Source organism: Oncorhynchus masou, chromosome 23, assembly GCF_036934945.1.
Source record: "Oncorhynchus masou masou isolate Uvic2021 chromosome 23, UVic_Omas_1.1, whole genome shotgun sequence".
NCBI lineage: Eukaryota > Metazoa > Chordata > Actinopteri > Salmoniformes > Salmonidae > Oncorhynchus > Oncorhynchus masou.
The window spans coordinates 16146027-16161950 of NC_088234.1; the positions used below are offsets into that span (position 1 = coordinate 16146027).

At 44.0% G+C, this 15924-nt stretch overlaps 1 protein-coding gene across 1 annotated transcript; it reads right to left on the reverse strand.

The window, feature by feature from the left end:
- Positions 1–3155: 3155 nt before the first annotated feature.
- On the reverse strand, positions 3156–14980 carry LOC135510425 (leukotriene B4 receptor 1-like). Its single transcript, XM_064931330.1, has 7 exons — positions 14639–14980; positions 9896–10309; positions 9264–9533; positions 7520–7623; positions 6940–7036; positions 6735–6778; positions 3156–3940 (listed from the first exon to the last, which is right to left on the reverse strand). Exons 2-7 carry the CDS (start codon positions 10298–10300, stop codon positions 3625–3627), a joined length of 1236 nt encoding a protein of 411 aa, XP_064787402.1. The 5' UTR covers positions 10301–10309; positions 14639–14980; the 3' UTR covers positions 3156–3624.
- Positions 14981–15924: the final 944 nt, after the last annotated feature.

The following is a 15924-nucleotide window of genomic DNA, read 5'->3' on the forward strand; positions in this document are numbered from 1 at the left end:
CCCAAACTCTCTTTATTTATTACTGCATCCACCCAAACTCTCTCTATATATGACTGCATCCACCATAACTCTCTCTATATATGACTGCGTCCACCCAAACTCTCTCTATATATGACTGCATCCACCATAACTCTCTCTATATATGACTGCGTCCACCATAACTCTCTCTATATATGACTGCATCCACCATAACTCTCTCTATATATGACTGCATCCACCATAACTCTCTCTATATATGACTGCATCTACCCTAACTCTCTCTATATATGACTGCGTCCACCCTAACTCTCTCTATATATGACTGCGTCCACACTAACTCTCTCTATATATGACTGCATCCACCATAACTCTCTCTATATATGACTCCATCCACCATAACCCTCTCTATATATGACTGCATTCACCCAAGTCTGTCTAGTCTGTTTGTCTGCCTTACTGCTCTTTGGGCCTGATTAGAGATGAGTACTAGAGATAAGTAGAGATAAGTACACTTAGCTAGAGACTAGAGATAAGTACACTTAGCATGTACTTAAGTCAATAAAACATGGACTTAAGTCAACCTTTTTTACATAAGTCCACAAATAGCTTGTGATCAGACATCACAGTTTTCACAAATCCACTATATGATGTTTACTACATTGGGTATACCGAACATTAGGAACACCTTCCTAGTATTGAGTTGCCCCCCCACCCCACCCCTTTTGTCCTCAGAACAGCCTCAATTGTACACTATGTTACTGGTGCGAGTCTGGTTTTGTACCCATGTAGGTTTATTTTTGTATTGCCGTGGGTTTTGTAATGAAACTGCTCCGGCTATTACCTATCTCTGCCTATCTCTGCCTATCTCTGCCTATCTCTACCTATCTCTACCTATCTCTGCCTATCTCTGCCTATCTCTACCTATCTCTGCCTATCTCTGCCTATCTCTGCCTATCTCTACCTATCTCTGCCTATCTCTACCTATCTCTACCTATCTCTGCCTATCTCTACCTATCTCTACCTATCTCTACCTATCTCTGCTCTCCTGCGTCTGACTTCACTGCCACCAGTTCCGCCACCCTTACAGTTACTCCTCAGATCAGTTGAAGCAGTGGCCAGTTAGCTCTGAGTGTTACAGTGGAACTGTGAGAATACAGGTAACAACATGATGACGACGCCAAATAGGCCTACTAAAACACATTAATGGGAAGCTGAAGAGATTAGGTATTTTGTTATTTTTATGAATGATTTCTTGTGTTTTCGAATGCCAAAAAATGTTTTGTCTCTGATGTGTTGGGTAATGTCCATGTGATTTTCCGTGAGTGCGAGTCGACAAGTGTGTTGTAAAGGGCAGTTATGTGTCTCAACATCATGTCTCAAGCAACTTCCCCCCCACTCAACAACAAATCATTTCATAATCACTTGACAATTACCTCTCTCTCTCTCTCTGTCTGTCTGTCTGTCTGTCTGTCTGTCTGTCTGTCTGTCTGTCTGTCTGTCTGTCTGTCTGTCTGTCTGTCTGTCTGTCCCCTTCCTTTCTGTCTCCATCTTTCTCTGTCTCCCCTTTCTGTCTCTGTCTTTCTCTCTCTCTCTCTTGCTCTCAGGATGGAAGCTACATCAAGGAATACCACCATCACCTACTTCTCCACCAATTAATCCACTTCAAACCCATCCCAGTCTCCTCCTTATTCTATTGGCATCTCCATTCTTCTGGTTGCTATGACCATGGGTCTCCATGGGAACCTCCTAGTGGTGTGGACCATCCTGTTCTGCCTGCAACAGCGTTCCATCACCTCCATCCTCTTCCTCCAGTTGGCGGCCTCCAACACGATCGTCCTGCTCACCGCTCTTTTCTTCATTCGCCAGTTCTTCACGGGTGAAGTCTGGGAGTTGGGAGAGGGCGCGTGTAAAGCTCCTGCACTACATCTGCAGCATCTTTCATGTACCTCAGCCTCCTGTTGGTCACCCTGATGGGCGTCGATCCACACCTGCGTGGGGATTGGACCTTCATGTCCAAGCGCGTCCGCCCACCAGAATATTCCTTCATCTTGCAATTTTATTGATTTTAGTACAGCACATGTTCTCATATTGTGTTCTCAGTTTTCAATAAAATATGTTGCAGATTTTTGTTTATTCTATATCCACAAGTATTCTAAACAGATATGGATATATATTCAACACAGTATAATCAATCAGTCAAACATTGTTCTTAATGCAATTAATTGTAACAGACAAGAAGTGCAATTGAACTAGATACAATATGTAATGACATTCATTGAAGACACTCTTACTAAAACGTCAGTGGGCTGGGAATCCTGAAGATGCAAGGCACTTTAATAATGAAGTAAATCAAATCCAATTGTTTCTTGTCTCATCCATTCTACCCGGTGTTCCATTATTCCCTAGAGACGGTCGCTGCGTTCCTGGTCCCCTTCGGCATCATGGCAATCTGCTCATACCTTTAGTATCCGGCCACACCTGCTGGCACCACCGGGAAGACCAACCACATCCTTGCCCTGATAGTGGTGACCTTTGCTCTATTTTGGGCTCAATACCACCTTGTCAATGTGTTGCACATGAGCAATGGTTACTATGCCATAATTACCCAGAGCTAATACCACACTGTATGAGCGTGAGACTGAAAAAAAATCACATTTATATAAAAATCAACTGTATTTTTTATTGTCATTATTCAAAGTGAAAATGAAATGTATGATTTCCTTGTTTCAAGTGGGGACCGGTCTCTCCGGATCATTCAAAGGGTTGCAAGGGGTTCTGTCTGAGGGCCAGAGCGGTGGTCACAGCTGTAGCTTATCTCAGCAGTGCTGTCAACCCTCTGCTCTACGCCATGGCAGGCTCAGAGGGGGGGGGGGGGGCACAGCTGCTGGAGGTTGTACACACCCAGCAGCAGACCAGCATGATGGGAGCGGGAGAGAGAAAGAGGAGAACGGAGGAGTTGAGGAGCTGGACGAAGAGGTAAAAGAGAGGAGAGTGGTTCCAGGAGAAAGAGAGGGGGAGGAGAAAGAGGGAAAAGAATGGTCTGAAGGTAAATAAATGACTGGACAGACTGTGAAGGACCTGCATGCTATTGCCTGCCAGCCAGTCATGACTCTTCTGTGAGTTGTCTTCTTCTCCCTTTAAGAGTTTCCTAATCAATGGATGGCAGTCAAATCTAATCTGAGAAAATTGTGTTTTATTTTCTTGATCTGGCCCAACATGGCAACATGTCTTCATGCTTTTGAGAAAATATATGAAGCAAAAAGAAGTAGGAAAATATTACAGTGCTCTTTTTACTGTACTTACAGCAGAACACCACACACACACACACACACACACACACACACACACACACACACACACACACACACACACACACACACACACACACACACAAATATAGAAAGAGAGGCAGACAAGACATCCCGGTAAGATCACTTATAAAATTCACCCCCCTCACCTGCTGAGCTTGAAGCACCACCTCTAAAAACAGAGATATGGTTCAGTCAGTAAGTCAGTCATGACCCATGAGGAAACACTTACATCGAGTGGCCGCCGAGCAAACTGCAGGAAACCAGTCTTAGGCAGTGTTTTCCCATCAAAATAGCTTCCGTCACCATAGCGTCCAACTACCAGCCCAGAGGGTCACTATTTGCCATTATTCACAGGTTTCACACAGATGGGGCTCACAACATTGGCGCTGGTCGTGGATTCTAGCTCTCCTTCCTTTCCTTTCAGCCCCTCTGCATCCCTGTCTCTCTCTCGGCTGTTCTGGCTGTTCTGTCGGTTCTTCCTGGTCCCAGAGTCCAGTGCAGTGCCCTCGAACAGACGGGCCATGAAGGCAAAGCCTTCCCGCCGGATATAGGACTTGCCGGCGAAGGTGTAGAGGACCGGGTTGGCACAGCTGCTGATGAATGCCAGGGCTGATGTGACCGCACGGCAGGACTGCCAGATAGGGTCCAGTCTGGAGGAAGAGGAGATATGAAAACAGCAAAAAAGATGGTTGTTCATTGTTTTTTATTAAAATGTAGTTAGGGATTTGATAACAATACACTAAATCAAATCAAATTTTATTTGTCACATACACATGGTTAGCAGATGCTTGTGCTTCTAGTTCCGACAATGCAGTAATAACCAACAAGTAATCTAACTAACAATTCCTAAACTTCTGTCTTATACACGGTGTAAGGGGATAAAGAATATGTACATAAGGATATATGAATGAGTGATGGTACATAGCAGCATAGGCAAGATACAGTAGATGGTATCGAGTACAGTGTATACATATGAGATGAGTATGTAAACAAAGTGGCATAGTTAAAGTGGCTAGTGATACATGTATTACATAAGGATGCAGTCGATGATATAGAGTACAGTATATACGTATGCATATGAGATGAATAATGTAGGGTAAGTAACATTATATAAGGTAGCATTGTTTAAAGTGGCTAGTGATATATTTACATCATTTCCCATCAATTCCCATTATTAAAGTGGCTGGAGTTGAGTCAGTGTCAGTGTGTTGGCAGCAGCCACTCAATGTTAGTGGTGGCTGTTTAACAGTCTGATGGCCTTGAGATAGAAGCTGTTTTTCAGTCTCTCGGTCCCAGCTTTGATGCACCTGTACTGGCCTCGCCTTCTGGATGATAGCGGGGTGAACAGGCAGTGGCTCGGGTGGTTGATGTCCTTGATGATCTTTATGGCCTTCCTGTAACATCGGGTGGTGTAGGTGTCCTGGAGGGCAGGTAGTTTGCCCCCGGTGATGCGTTGTGCAGACCTCACTACCCTCTGGAGAGCCTTACGGTTGAGGGCGGAGCAGTTGCCGTACCAGGCGGTGATACAGCCGACCAGGATGCTCTCGATTGTGCATCTGTAGAAGTTTGTGAGTGCTTTTGGTGACAAGCCGAATTTCTTCAGCCTCCTGAGGTTGAAGAGGCGCTGCTGCGCCTTCTTCACGATGCTGTCTGTGTGAGTGGACCAATTCAGTTTGTCTGTGATGTGTATGCCGAGGAACTTAAAACTTGCTACTCTCTCCACTACTGTTCCATCGATGTGGATAGGGGGGCGTTCCCTCTGCTGTTTCCTGAAGTCCACAATGATCTCCTTAGTTTTGTTGACGTTGAGTGTGAGGTTATTTTCATGACACCACACTCCGAGGGCCCTCACCTCCTCCCTGTAGGCCGTCTCGTCGTTGTTGGTAATCAAGCCTACCACTGTTGTGTCGTCCGCAAACTTGATGATTGAGTTGGAGGCGTGCGTGGCCACGCAGTTGTGGGTGAACAGGGAGTACAGGAGAGGGCTCAGAATGCACCCTTGTGGGGCCCCAGTGTTGAGGATCAGCGGGGAGGAGATGTTGTTACCTACCCTCACCACCTGGGGGCGGCCCGTCAGGAAGTCCAGTACCCAGTTGCACAGGGCGGGGTCGAGACCCAGGGTCTCGAGCTTGATGATGAGCTTGGAGGGTACTATGGTGTTGAATGCCGAGCTGTAGTCGATGAACAGCATTCTCACATAGGTATTCCTCTTGTCCAGATGGGTTAGGGCAGTGTGCAGTGTGGTTGAGATTGCATCGTCTGTGGACCTATTTGGGCAGTAAGCAAATTGGAGTGGGTCTAGGGTGTCAGGTAGGGTGGAGGTGATATGGTCCTTGACTAGTCTCTCAACGCACTTCATGATGACGGAAGTGAGTGCTACGGGGCGGTAGTCGTTTAGCTCAGTTACCTTAGCTTTCTTGGGAACAGGAACAATGGTGGCCCTCTTGAAGCATGTGGGAACAGCAGACTGGTATAGGGATTGATTGAATATGTCCGTAAACACACCAGCCAGCTGGTCTGCGCATGCTCTGAGGGCGCGGCTGGGGATGCCGTCTGGGCCTGCAGCCTTGCGAGGGTTAACACGTTTAAATGTTTTACTCACCTCGGCTGCAGTGAAGGATAGACCGCATGTTTCCGTTGCAGGCCGTGTCAGTGGCACTGTATTGTCCTCAAAGCGGGCAAAAAGTTATTTAGTCTGACTGGGAGCAAGACATCCTGGTCCGTGACTGGGCTGGATTTCTTCCTGTAGTCCGTGATTGACTGTAGACCCTGCCACATGCCTCTTGTGTCTGAGCCGTTGAATTGAGATTCTACTTTGTCTCTGTACTGACGCTTAGCTTGTTTGATAGCCTTGCGGAGGGAATAGCTGCACTGTTTGTACTCGGTCATGTTACCAAACACCTTGCCCTGATTAAAAGCAGTGGTTTGCGCTTTTAGTTTCACGCGAATGCTGCCATTAATCCACGGTTTCTGGTTAGGGAATGTTTTAATCGTTGCTATGGGAACGACATCTTCAACGCACGTTCTAATGAACTCGCACACCGAATCAGCATATTCGTCAATGTTGTTATCTGACGCAATACGAAACATGTCCCAGTCCACGTGATGGAAGCAGTCTTGGAATGTGGAGTCAGCTTGGTCGGACCAGCGTTGGACAGACCTCAGCGTGGGAGCTTCTTGTTTTAGTTTTTGTCTGTAGGCAGGTATCAGCAAAATGGAGTCGTGGTCAGCTTTTCCGAAAGGGGGGTGGGGCAGGGCCTTATATGCGTTGCGGAAGTTAGAGTAACAGTGATCCAAGGTTTTTCCACCCCTGGTTGCGCAATCGATATGCTGATAAAATTTAGGGAGTCTTGTTTTCAGATTAGCCTACTACAAATGATACCTGTGATGAGGTGAGGATCTTACAAAACAGTAAATTTAGGAAAAACTTTTCAGAAAGCCTACCTTGCTTTTATAGCTGAATCTTGAGGAGAAAGTGCGGCGGCAACCTGTAAGGACAGATTTCATCTATGAGAACAGATTTCATCACAGCAGACAGCCCAGTTACAGCGGGACCTACTGTTTCAGCCCCGTTTAGGAGTGTGAGGCCCTGGCTATAGCTCAGACATGCACACACACAAAACACCCTACACACGCACGCACACACTACCTGCACAATGTTGATGACATGGTAGGGCAGCCAGAAGATTCCAAAGGTGACCACGATGGTTAGGATGAGTTTCTCACTGTGGATCCTCCTCCTGAACCTGGTCAAATCAAATCAAACTTTTTTTCATACAGAGTTGTAAGTGTTTTTTCCCCGAATTCCAAATGGTGGAAAATCAATCGTGACAGACCTTAATGGTCCTTGATGCAAATGTACCGGATTTCAGGACTCTAGATCACACGGGGTGAGGGGAAAGGCCTTTAAAACGTTTGCTTTCTCAATCACTTGTTATAGCTTTACCATGTGGCCAATTGGCCAGGCATTGCCTGCTAGTGATTGGCCCTTGGTCCTTTAGTAGCATGCAATGTATTCCCCTCCTGGGCCTTACCATCATTTAGGATTTTCTTTTACATTCTCCAACTTTTTCACTAAATAATCTAAATAATAATGAATGCCAACAACTACAATAGGATTTCACCCAACTTCACTGGCTTGTAAAAAGTGAGAAAATAAAAACAATACATCTAAGACAAATATGAAATGAAGGCAGAAATCAAATGAAGATAGTAAAACAGCAGAGGACCTGGTTTGTCTGATCCTCCGCAGGATGCAGATGTAGCTGCCTACAATCAACCCGTAAGGAACTACAAATCCCAGCACCGTCTCCAACGTGTACTGGAGCACCACCTGCGCTGAGAGAATGGGACGTGTACTGTATCAGCATAGAGATCACCTTGATCGGTTAGCGTTAGTGACACTTCATACAGTCAGGTCCATGAGTATTTGGACAGTGACACAACTTCCATCATTTTGGCTCTGTACGCCACCACCATGGATTTGAAAGGAAACAATCAAGATGTGCGTTAAGTGTAAGTGGGGCTCAAAAGTAATTGGGCAAACTAACAAAATCATAAATTAAATAGTGAGATTTAATACGTGGTTGCAAATCCTTTGCGGTCAATGACTTCCTGAATTCTGGAACCTCTAGACATCACCAGGTGCTGGGTTTCTTCCCTGGTGATGCTCTGCCAAGCCTTAGCCTTAGCTGTCTTCAGTTCCTGCTTGTTCTTAGGGCGTTTTGTCTTCAGCAAGTGAAATGCATGCTCAATTGGATTCAGGTCAGGTGATTGACTTGGCCATTGCAGAACATTGCACTTTTGTTTTGCCTTAAAAAACTATTGGGTTGCTTTTGCAGTATGCTTCGGGTCATTGTCCATCTGCACTGTGAAGCGCCGTCCAATGAGTTTTGAAGCATTTGGCTGAATCTGAACTCTGGTACAAGTTGATATTTGTCTCATCTGTCCATAGGATGTTGTTCCAGAACTGTATAGGCTTTTTTAGTGTTTTTTTTTTTGCAAACTCTAATATGGTTTTCATGTATTTGAGGTTTGGTGTTTAGTCTGGTGAAGTCTTCTCTTCATTGTTGACATTGACACAGATACCCCTGCTTCCTGGAGGGTGTTAATGATCTGGCCAACTGTTGTGAAGGGTTTTTCTTCACCCGGGAAAGAATTCTTCTGTCATCCACCACAGTTGTTTTATGTTCCTGAGCTCGGCAGAGCGTTCTTTATTTTTAATGTACCTAATAGTTGATTTGGCCACACCTAATGTTTTTGTTATCTCTCTGGTGGGTTTGTTTAGATTTTTCAGCCTAATGATGGCTTGCTTCACTGGCAGTGACAGTTCTTTTGACTTCCTATTGAGGGTGAACAGCAACAGATTCCAAATTCAAGTGTCACACTTGAAATCAACTCTATACCTTCCATATGCTTACTTGTAAATTAACCAATGAGGGAATAACACACACTTGGCCATGGATAAGCTGAGCAGCGAATTGTCCAATTACTTTTGGTCTCTTAAAAAGGGTCAGACCACATATAAAAAGTGTTGTAATTCCTACACCATTCACCCAATTTGGATGTAAATTCCCTCACATTAAAGCTGAATGTCTGACCTTCCCGCTCCTATTCATTGTTTAACTTCAACTCCAATATGCTGTGGTAGACATGCTAAAATAATAACAACTTGGTTAATGTCCAAATATTTATGGGCCTGACTGTATACAAAATAAATGTACTGTAAACTCCATACCTTGCAATGTTTTTATGGATGATCTGACTACAGATAAGAATGTGAATAAACAGGTAACTATGGTGATAGAAAGCTTGCATGTAAAGTCTGTACTTTTTTGTTCCCTCACCTGAAATACATTCACGGTTTGATTGGTTGCTCTTTCCCCCTCCCCTGTCAGTCACTCCAGGAGTGAAGATAATTAGCAAAGTAAGGAATGAATTCAGTTGGTAAATAAGTTAGTAAGTGTCACTCACTTGACTCTGCTGCTTGTGAAATGACTCACACACCATACGGCTCCTCCCGTTGGGGTACGTGGCCGTCAGTTTGTGCCTGAACAGCAACGCGGGGATGGATGAGACCAGCACCAGGATCCACAGTACCAGCACCCCCCGCAGTACTGCCTTCCGGCCAGCGAGGGCAGCAACACGCCGCGGCCACACCACGGCCACCAGCCTGTGCAGGCTCATCAGCATGATCAGTTGGATGGAGGCGTACATGTTGGCCAGGCACAGGTAGAAGAGTATCTGATCCAGACAAGAAGAGAGTGGCTTTTTCTTGTCATTTCAAAAGGATAAGGATTCAATGACAATGTAATCACTGTATGTCAAGTGTCAATGGTGTTTTCAAACATCTGGGAAGAAAATGACATCATTGGAACATTTACATATTGGTTGCATTCCAGGCCGACAAAATTGCAGTCATTGCGTTGCATCAACCAATGGTTGCGTGCTATGTCATCGACTGCGCAGTCGGGCATCAGATTGCTATTTCATATGATGTGGTAAGCAGATATGTTAAACACCTATACAGGCGTTGTGAGATCTGGCAGATGTCTACAGTGTAGTCAGCCTGGAATGTGGCAATCAACAAAAAGAAGAGCCTCCACCTTGCACATGATATCGCCAAAAATCCATGTCTTCTTCACAAGGTACACGATGAAGAACGGCGTGAGCGCCATGAGCGAGCCGTCGGCCACTGCCAGATTGAGGATGAGGAGGGTGGTGACAGAGCGACGGCGGGCGCGTGCCAGGATACTCCAGATGATGAAGAGGTTGCCGGGGACGCCAAGGAGAAACACCAGACCCAGGATGAGTGCCCCTACAGTTGTGGAGGTGGTATTACCCACAATGCTTTGGTTCGTCGCGAAAGCAGACATGGTGGTGTTAAGGATGTGGTTGGAGGCTGAAAGAAACAGGGTGGGGGGCGTAGTGGAGGAGAACGGAGAAAGGGACAAGGGGGGTTTTGTGAGGGATGGAGGGATGATTTGGGGGATGGTTTGGTTGTGGGCCATGGCACTGATCTGCAAGGGACAGAAAGGTTAAAGGTTCAATGAAAACACTGAGGTAGAAGTGTCACTAACTTGTATCAGCAGCAATGTTGAATAGTTAGTGGTGGTATAGGATACAGACCTGGGTTCCAATACTTTATCTGTGCTTGATTGAGCTTGCCTGGCTTAATAACCCAATGGAACAGTCTTAAAACTGCAAATCCCACCCATTTGACACTCCAGGCATGGTAGACCAAACGCTCAAAGTATTTGAAAGATTTCAAATCATGTTTGAAGGCAGGTCTGATAGAGTATGAAACAAGCTTAGGTGTATGAGAGGCTGTGAGCGTAGGGCTTTAAGTGGTAAAGATACAGAGGACGTGTTTGCATTGAAGAGGATGCAGTCCCATAATCCATTCAGACACTGTGGGGGTTCAAATTGCAAGTCGAACATGTATAGCTTAGGCCAGGGTTTCCCAAGCCCCCACCCATGGGTGCAGGTTTTGTTTTTTACCCGAGCGCTACACAGCTGATTCAAATAATCAAAGCCTGATGAAGAGTTGGTCATGTGAATCGGCTGTGTAGCGCTAGGGGAAAAAACAAAACCTGCACCCAGGGTGTGCTCCAGGACCCACTTTGGGAAACTCTTGCCTAAAATATACATGTTTGACTTGCAATTATGCCACTGGAGTGCAGGCAGCGACTGACTGAATTTATCACACTCACTCTCAAACATATTTAATACACCTAATGGACAGTAATGCTAGTGTGCGTCTACACAAGACAGAGGAGAGAAGATAATGTAGACAGAGGAGAGGATAATGTGGACAGAAAAGAGAAGCTAATATAGAGGAGAGAAGATAATATAGAGGAGAGAAGCTAATATAGAGGAGAGAAGATAATATAGAGGAGAGAAGCTAATATAGATGAGAGAAGATAATATAGAGGAGAGAAGCTAATATAGAGGAGAGAAGATAATATAGAGGAGAGAAGCTAATATAGAGGAGAGAAGATAATATAGAGGAGAGAAGCTAATATAGAGGAGAGAAGATAATATAGAGGAGAGAAGCTAATATAGAGGAGAGAAGCTAATATAGAGGAGAGAAGATAATATAGAGGAGAGAAGCTAATATAGAGGAGAGAAGATAATATAGAGGAGAGAAGCTAATATAGAGGAGAGAAGATAATATAGAGGAGAGAAGCTAATATAGAGGAGAGAAGATAATATAGAGGAGAGAAGATCATGTAGAAGAGAGAAGATAATTTAGACAGATGAGAGAAGATCATGTAGCGAGAGGGGAGAAGCTATTATAGAGGAGAGAAGATCATGTAGAAGAGAGAAGATAATTTAGACAGATGAGAGAAGATCATGTAGCGAGAGGGGAGAAGCTATTATAGAGGAGAGAAGATCATGTAGATTTATAAACAGAGAAGACAAGAGGAGATCGGTGAGACACGGTCAGGGCGTGAGAGAGAGAGAATACCTTCAGGACAAATTCAAACATCCTGGGATTAATATGGGTTTAGATGTGGTATTAACAGATAGCTGTGAGTGATTCGCTAATGGAGAATACATTCCCCTGTTGGGTAGCAACTGGGTGGTGCATGTGTGTACGAGCATGTGTGTACGAGCATGTGTGTACGAGCATGTGTGTACGAGCATGTGTGTACAAGCATGTGTGCGTGCGTGTGTGTGTGTGTGTATGTATGTGTGTGCGTGTATGTGCGTGTGTGTGTGCGTGCGTGCGTGTTTGTGTGCGTATCTGTGTGTATGTGCATGCGTGGGTTTGTGTGAGTGCGTGTACACTTGTGTGTATGTGTGTGTGTGAGTGTGTGTACACTTGTGTGTACATGTGTGTGTGTGAGTGTGTGTGTATGCACACACACTCCTTCTACTCTACATTACTTGACTTCAAATTCTGCAAAAGCTTTTATTCGGATGTCTACATCTTTTAGGTTCCTGAATAAACTTCAACGCAGCAGACATAAATGCCTCGAAACCTGTGTGTTATTTCTTCCTAAAGTCTGTGTTTTTATTTTCACTGAGGCTGAAACACTGGGAGGAGTCCACGTGTAGGTGTGTTGAGGAATTGTAACAGGTTTCTAATTGCAAACCAGCATGACCAGACTTGACTGGTAAAATAAACACTAAGTCTTGTAGCTACAATGCTTGTTAGAGAAATCATTCTACCTCCCTCCGAGAACTGTTTCAAATCACTGTCTGCCTTCGAAATGACACCCTATTGTAGTGCACTACTTTTGGCCCTATTGGGAATAAGATGCTATTTCAGACAATCCTATATCATAGTGTTTGGTGTGGAGAAGCCCATGGTGTGAGAGTATGTTTAATATTTAACATGACAATCTAATCTATCCTGTGTTTCCCTTGCAAATATGGTATTGTATAGGCTTCTCTTATACCATGCACTCACACCTATAATAATGATGAACTCACGTGCGTCCACATCACAGGAGGTTGGTGGCACCTTAATTGGGGAGGATGAGCTCATGCTAATGGCTGTAGCTAAATAGGTGGAATGGTTTCAAACACATCACATATGGAAACCACACGTTTGACCCCATTCCATTTATTCCATTCCAGCCATTACAATGAGCCAGTCCTCCTATACAGTATATCCTCACACCAGCCTCCCCTGGTGCACATGGACACACACACACTGTATACTATACATGGGCTATATGCAAATATTACAGTACATTACATATCGAAGTAAATCTTAATGTCCTTGTTTTATCAAGTAATAACTTGACAGAAATTCAACGCACGTCGAAAATATTTCAAAGATTCTTGTTTACAATGTTGGTAATTTAGCAGGCACTCTTATGCAGAGCGACATACAGGAGCAATTAGGGTTAAGTGCCTTGCTCAAGGGCACATTGACAGATTTTTCACCTCGTCAGCTCGGGATTCAAACAAGCAACCTTTTATTTACCGGCCCAACACTGGAACCACTAGGCTACTCAGTAAAAGAACAATCCTTATAATCTAGTACTCAGAGGTGCACACACACATCCCAAATGAACCTCTTTGCTCCCTCACAGTAGTTCTTATTGTAATTCTGCTGTCATTCTGAGTGATTATGAGTGTGTACTATGGTGTGGGAGTCAATTCATTCATTTCTACAATGTCATTTATGCACTAAATATCAAGCATGGCTTAGAAGTGCACGGCTGGCTAGGCTCTGTAACAGGTAGTGAGGGATCTGTAGAGTATTAGACAGTTCAGGGAGACTTCTGTACATTGTACTATAGTCCCATGGAGTTAGCTAGAGGACTAATCATGTGCATTGTACTGTAGTCCCATAGAGTTATCTAGAGGACTCATCCTGTGCATTGTACTGTAGTCCCATAGAGTTATCTAGAGGACTCATCCTGTGCATTGTACTGTAGTCCCATAGAGTTAGCTAGAGGACTAAACATGTGCATTGTGCTGTAGAACTAAGAGTTAGCTCGTGTGCCTGTTTTTGCATGTCACAGTCACCATGATGGGACAAATACAACGATGAGTCCTCTAACTCTATTTGTAGAGTGCTTATCTGTCCTCTTTCACACATGTACACGACAGTATTATACACCTTGTGAATTGGAAGTGTGTTGTTTTGTGTATACCAACTCTCCCTGAGAGAAACCTTTTAGAGAGTGGGGTCACGGCTAAATGGACACTGTGTGTAGAGAACACTGCATCATTTTCCCCACCATTGAGAGCAACAGCTGACACACTCAAACGGGCCAGACTCACAGAGAGAAACAAGTTAGGACTGCTCTAGGGCACAACAGTAGAAAAGCTCCTACGCACACTAGCATATTATACATACCTTAGAGAGAAAGGGAGAGAAGAGTAAGTGAGGAGCGAGGATATGACTCTGATTCATAGAGTTGCTATTGGGCTCATTATCACATATGATGTTCCATTGAGAACAGCTGGTCGCACCCACCGAACAGTCAAATAACAACAGTACTACTTTCTGCAACAATTATCATGTTTGATATGGTGTCAAGTACACACCAGGATATGTGTGTATCAAATGTCTGAGTAGGAGTGTAGATCTAGGATCAGGTCCCCGTCTGTCCATGTATTTGTATTTATTATGATCTGAACGGCAAGCTGATCCCAAATCAGCACTTTGATGGGCTTAATAGGATACATACTGCCCCAGGACTATCAAACCACCTCTATATACGTTGTTGTCCGAGGGCATGCTGATAGCTCCTGCTAGAGTTTACTTTATATTACATTACTTTACTGTACTTAATTTTACTATCTATTTCCATTGACTGACCGGACCACAATCAGGAGGGAGGTTGGGGACGGAAGAGAGTTAAGACTGAAAACAAACTCACCAAATAGTCCTAATCCTGGGGTAGAGAAAGAGATGGAGAAGAGGCAGGGACAGACTTCCTTTATTTCATTTCTTCTAGTCTTGATGGTGTATATATTCTTCCTACTTTTCTCAGTACTCCTCTTTCACTCCACGTGTTTTCTCCTCTTGATCCCTCTTTGTCTCTATCCCTCTTCCTCTCTATCTCTCTCTCTCTTTCTCTCTAACTCTGTATTTTCACTGATCTGTCATGCTTGCAGTAGCACGCTGTAGCAGAGTAAAGGGAAGGGGGTGTGTCGTGTTCCCTCATCTTTCAACATCTCCCTCCACACCTTATCATACATGAGGTAATGTATCTTGTAATGTAGTGTTAATGTGGAATGACACCTCCTGGCCATAGAGATAAGGTTGATACACAAACACACACACACACACACACACACACACACACACACACACACACACACACACACACACACACACACACACACACACACACAGTAAAACAGGTGAATCAGACACTTGCCCCTCCCACATCTGGCTCTTTCACAATCTATCATCACATCATGCTTTACAGAGAGAGAAAGAGAGAGCGAAAGAGAGAGAACTTCTTGATTAACTGACAAATATTCCAGGAGTAATTATATAATGCTAAAGCCAATCATAGTGATTTGTATCTACAATTAATAACAATTGATTACTATAACAATTGATTGAGTGTAAGAGAGAGAGAGAGAGGTACAACCAGAGATTTAAACCCTGTTGTAACCTTTATTATTGACCCCTCGAACAGCATCATAAGTACCTTGATCTACTCTAGACAGTTGATTATAAACACCATACAACTGCAGATATTTGAAAGGAAATTGAAGAAAGTAGCTGAGTTAGTGGTGTCGTGTCTTTACTATCATTAACTGAAGACTTTTCAGATATTTTATCTGATCAATTAGTCTTTGAATTAATGAATGATTTACTTTACCTCACAATAGTCTCATTCCAAACGTCGTAAATTGTTGGTTATCTGCACAAACCCAGTCTTCACTATGAGTCATCCATACATCAATTGTCTTAAATCATTTATTTATTACTAACTAAGTCATTCACAGAAATGCATAAACAAACAAACAAACAAGGTAAATATTGTTACATGAAATGAGAATGTGCCCTAGTGGGCTAAACTGGCATGGCGGCTTGTTAAACAAAAGGGGAAGTGGGGGTCAACTAAGAAGTCACTACAGATAATTATAACAATTGAAATGCTAATCCCTTGCACATGAACGCTCACTCATTCGGAAACAATTGCAATTA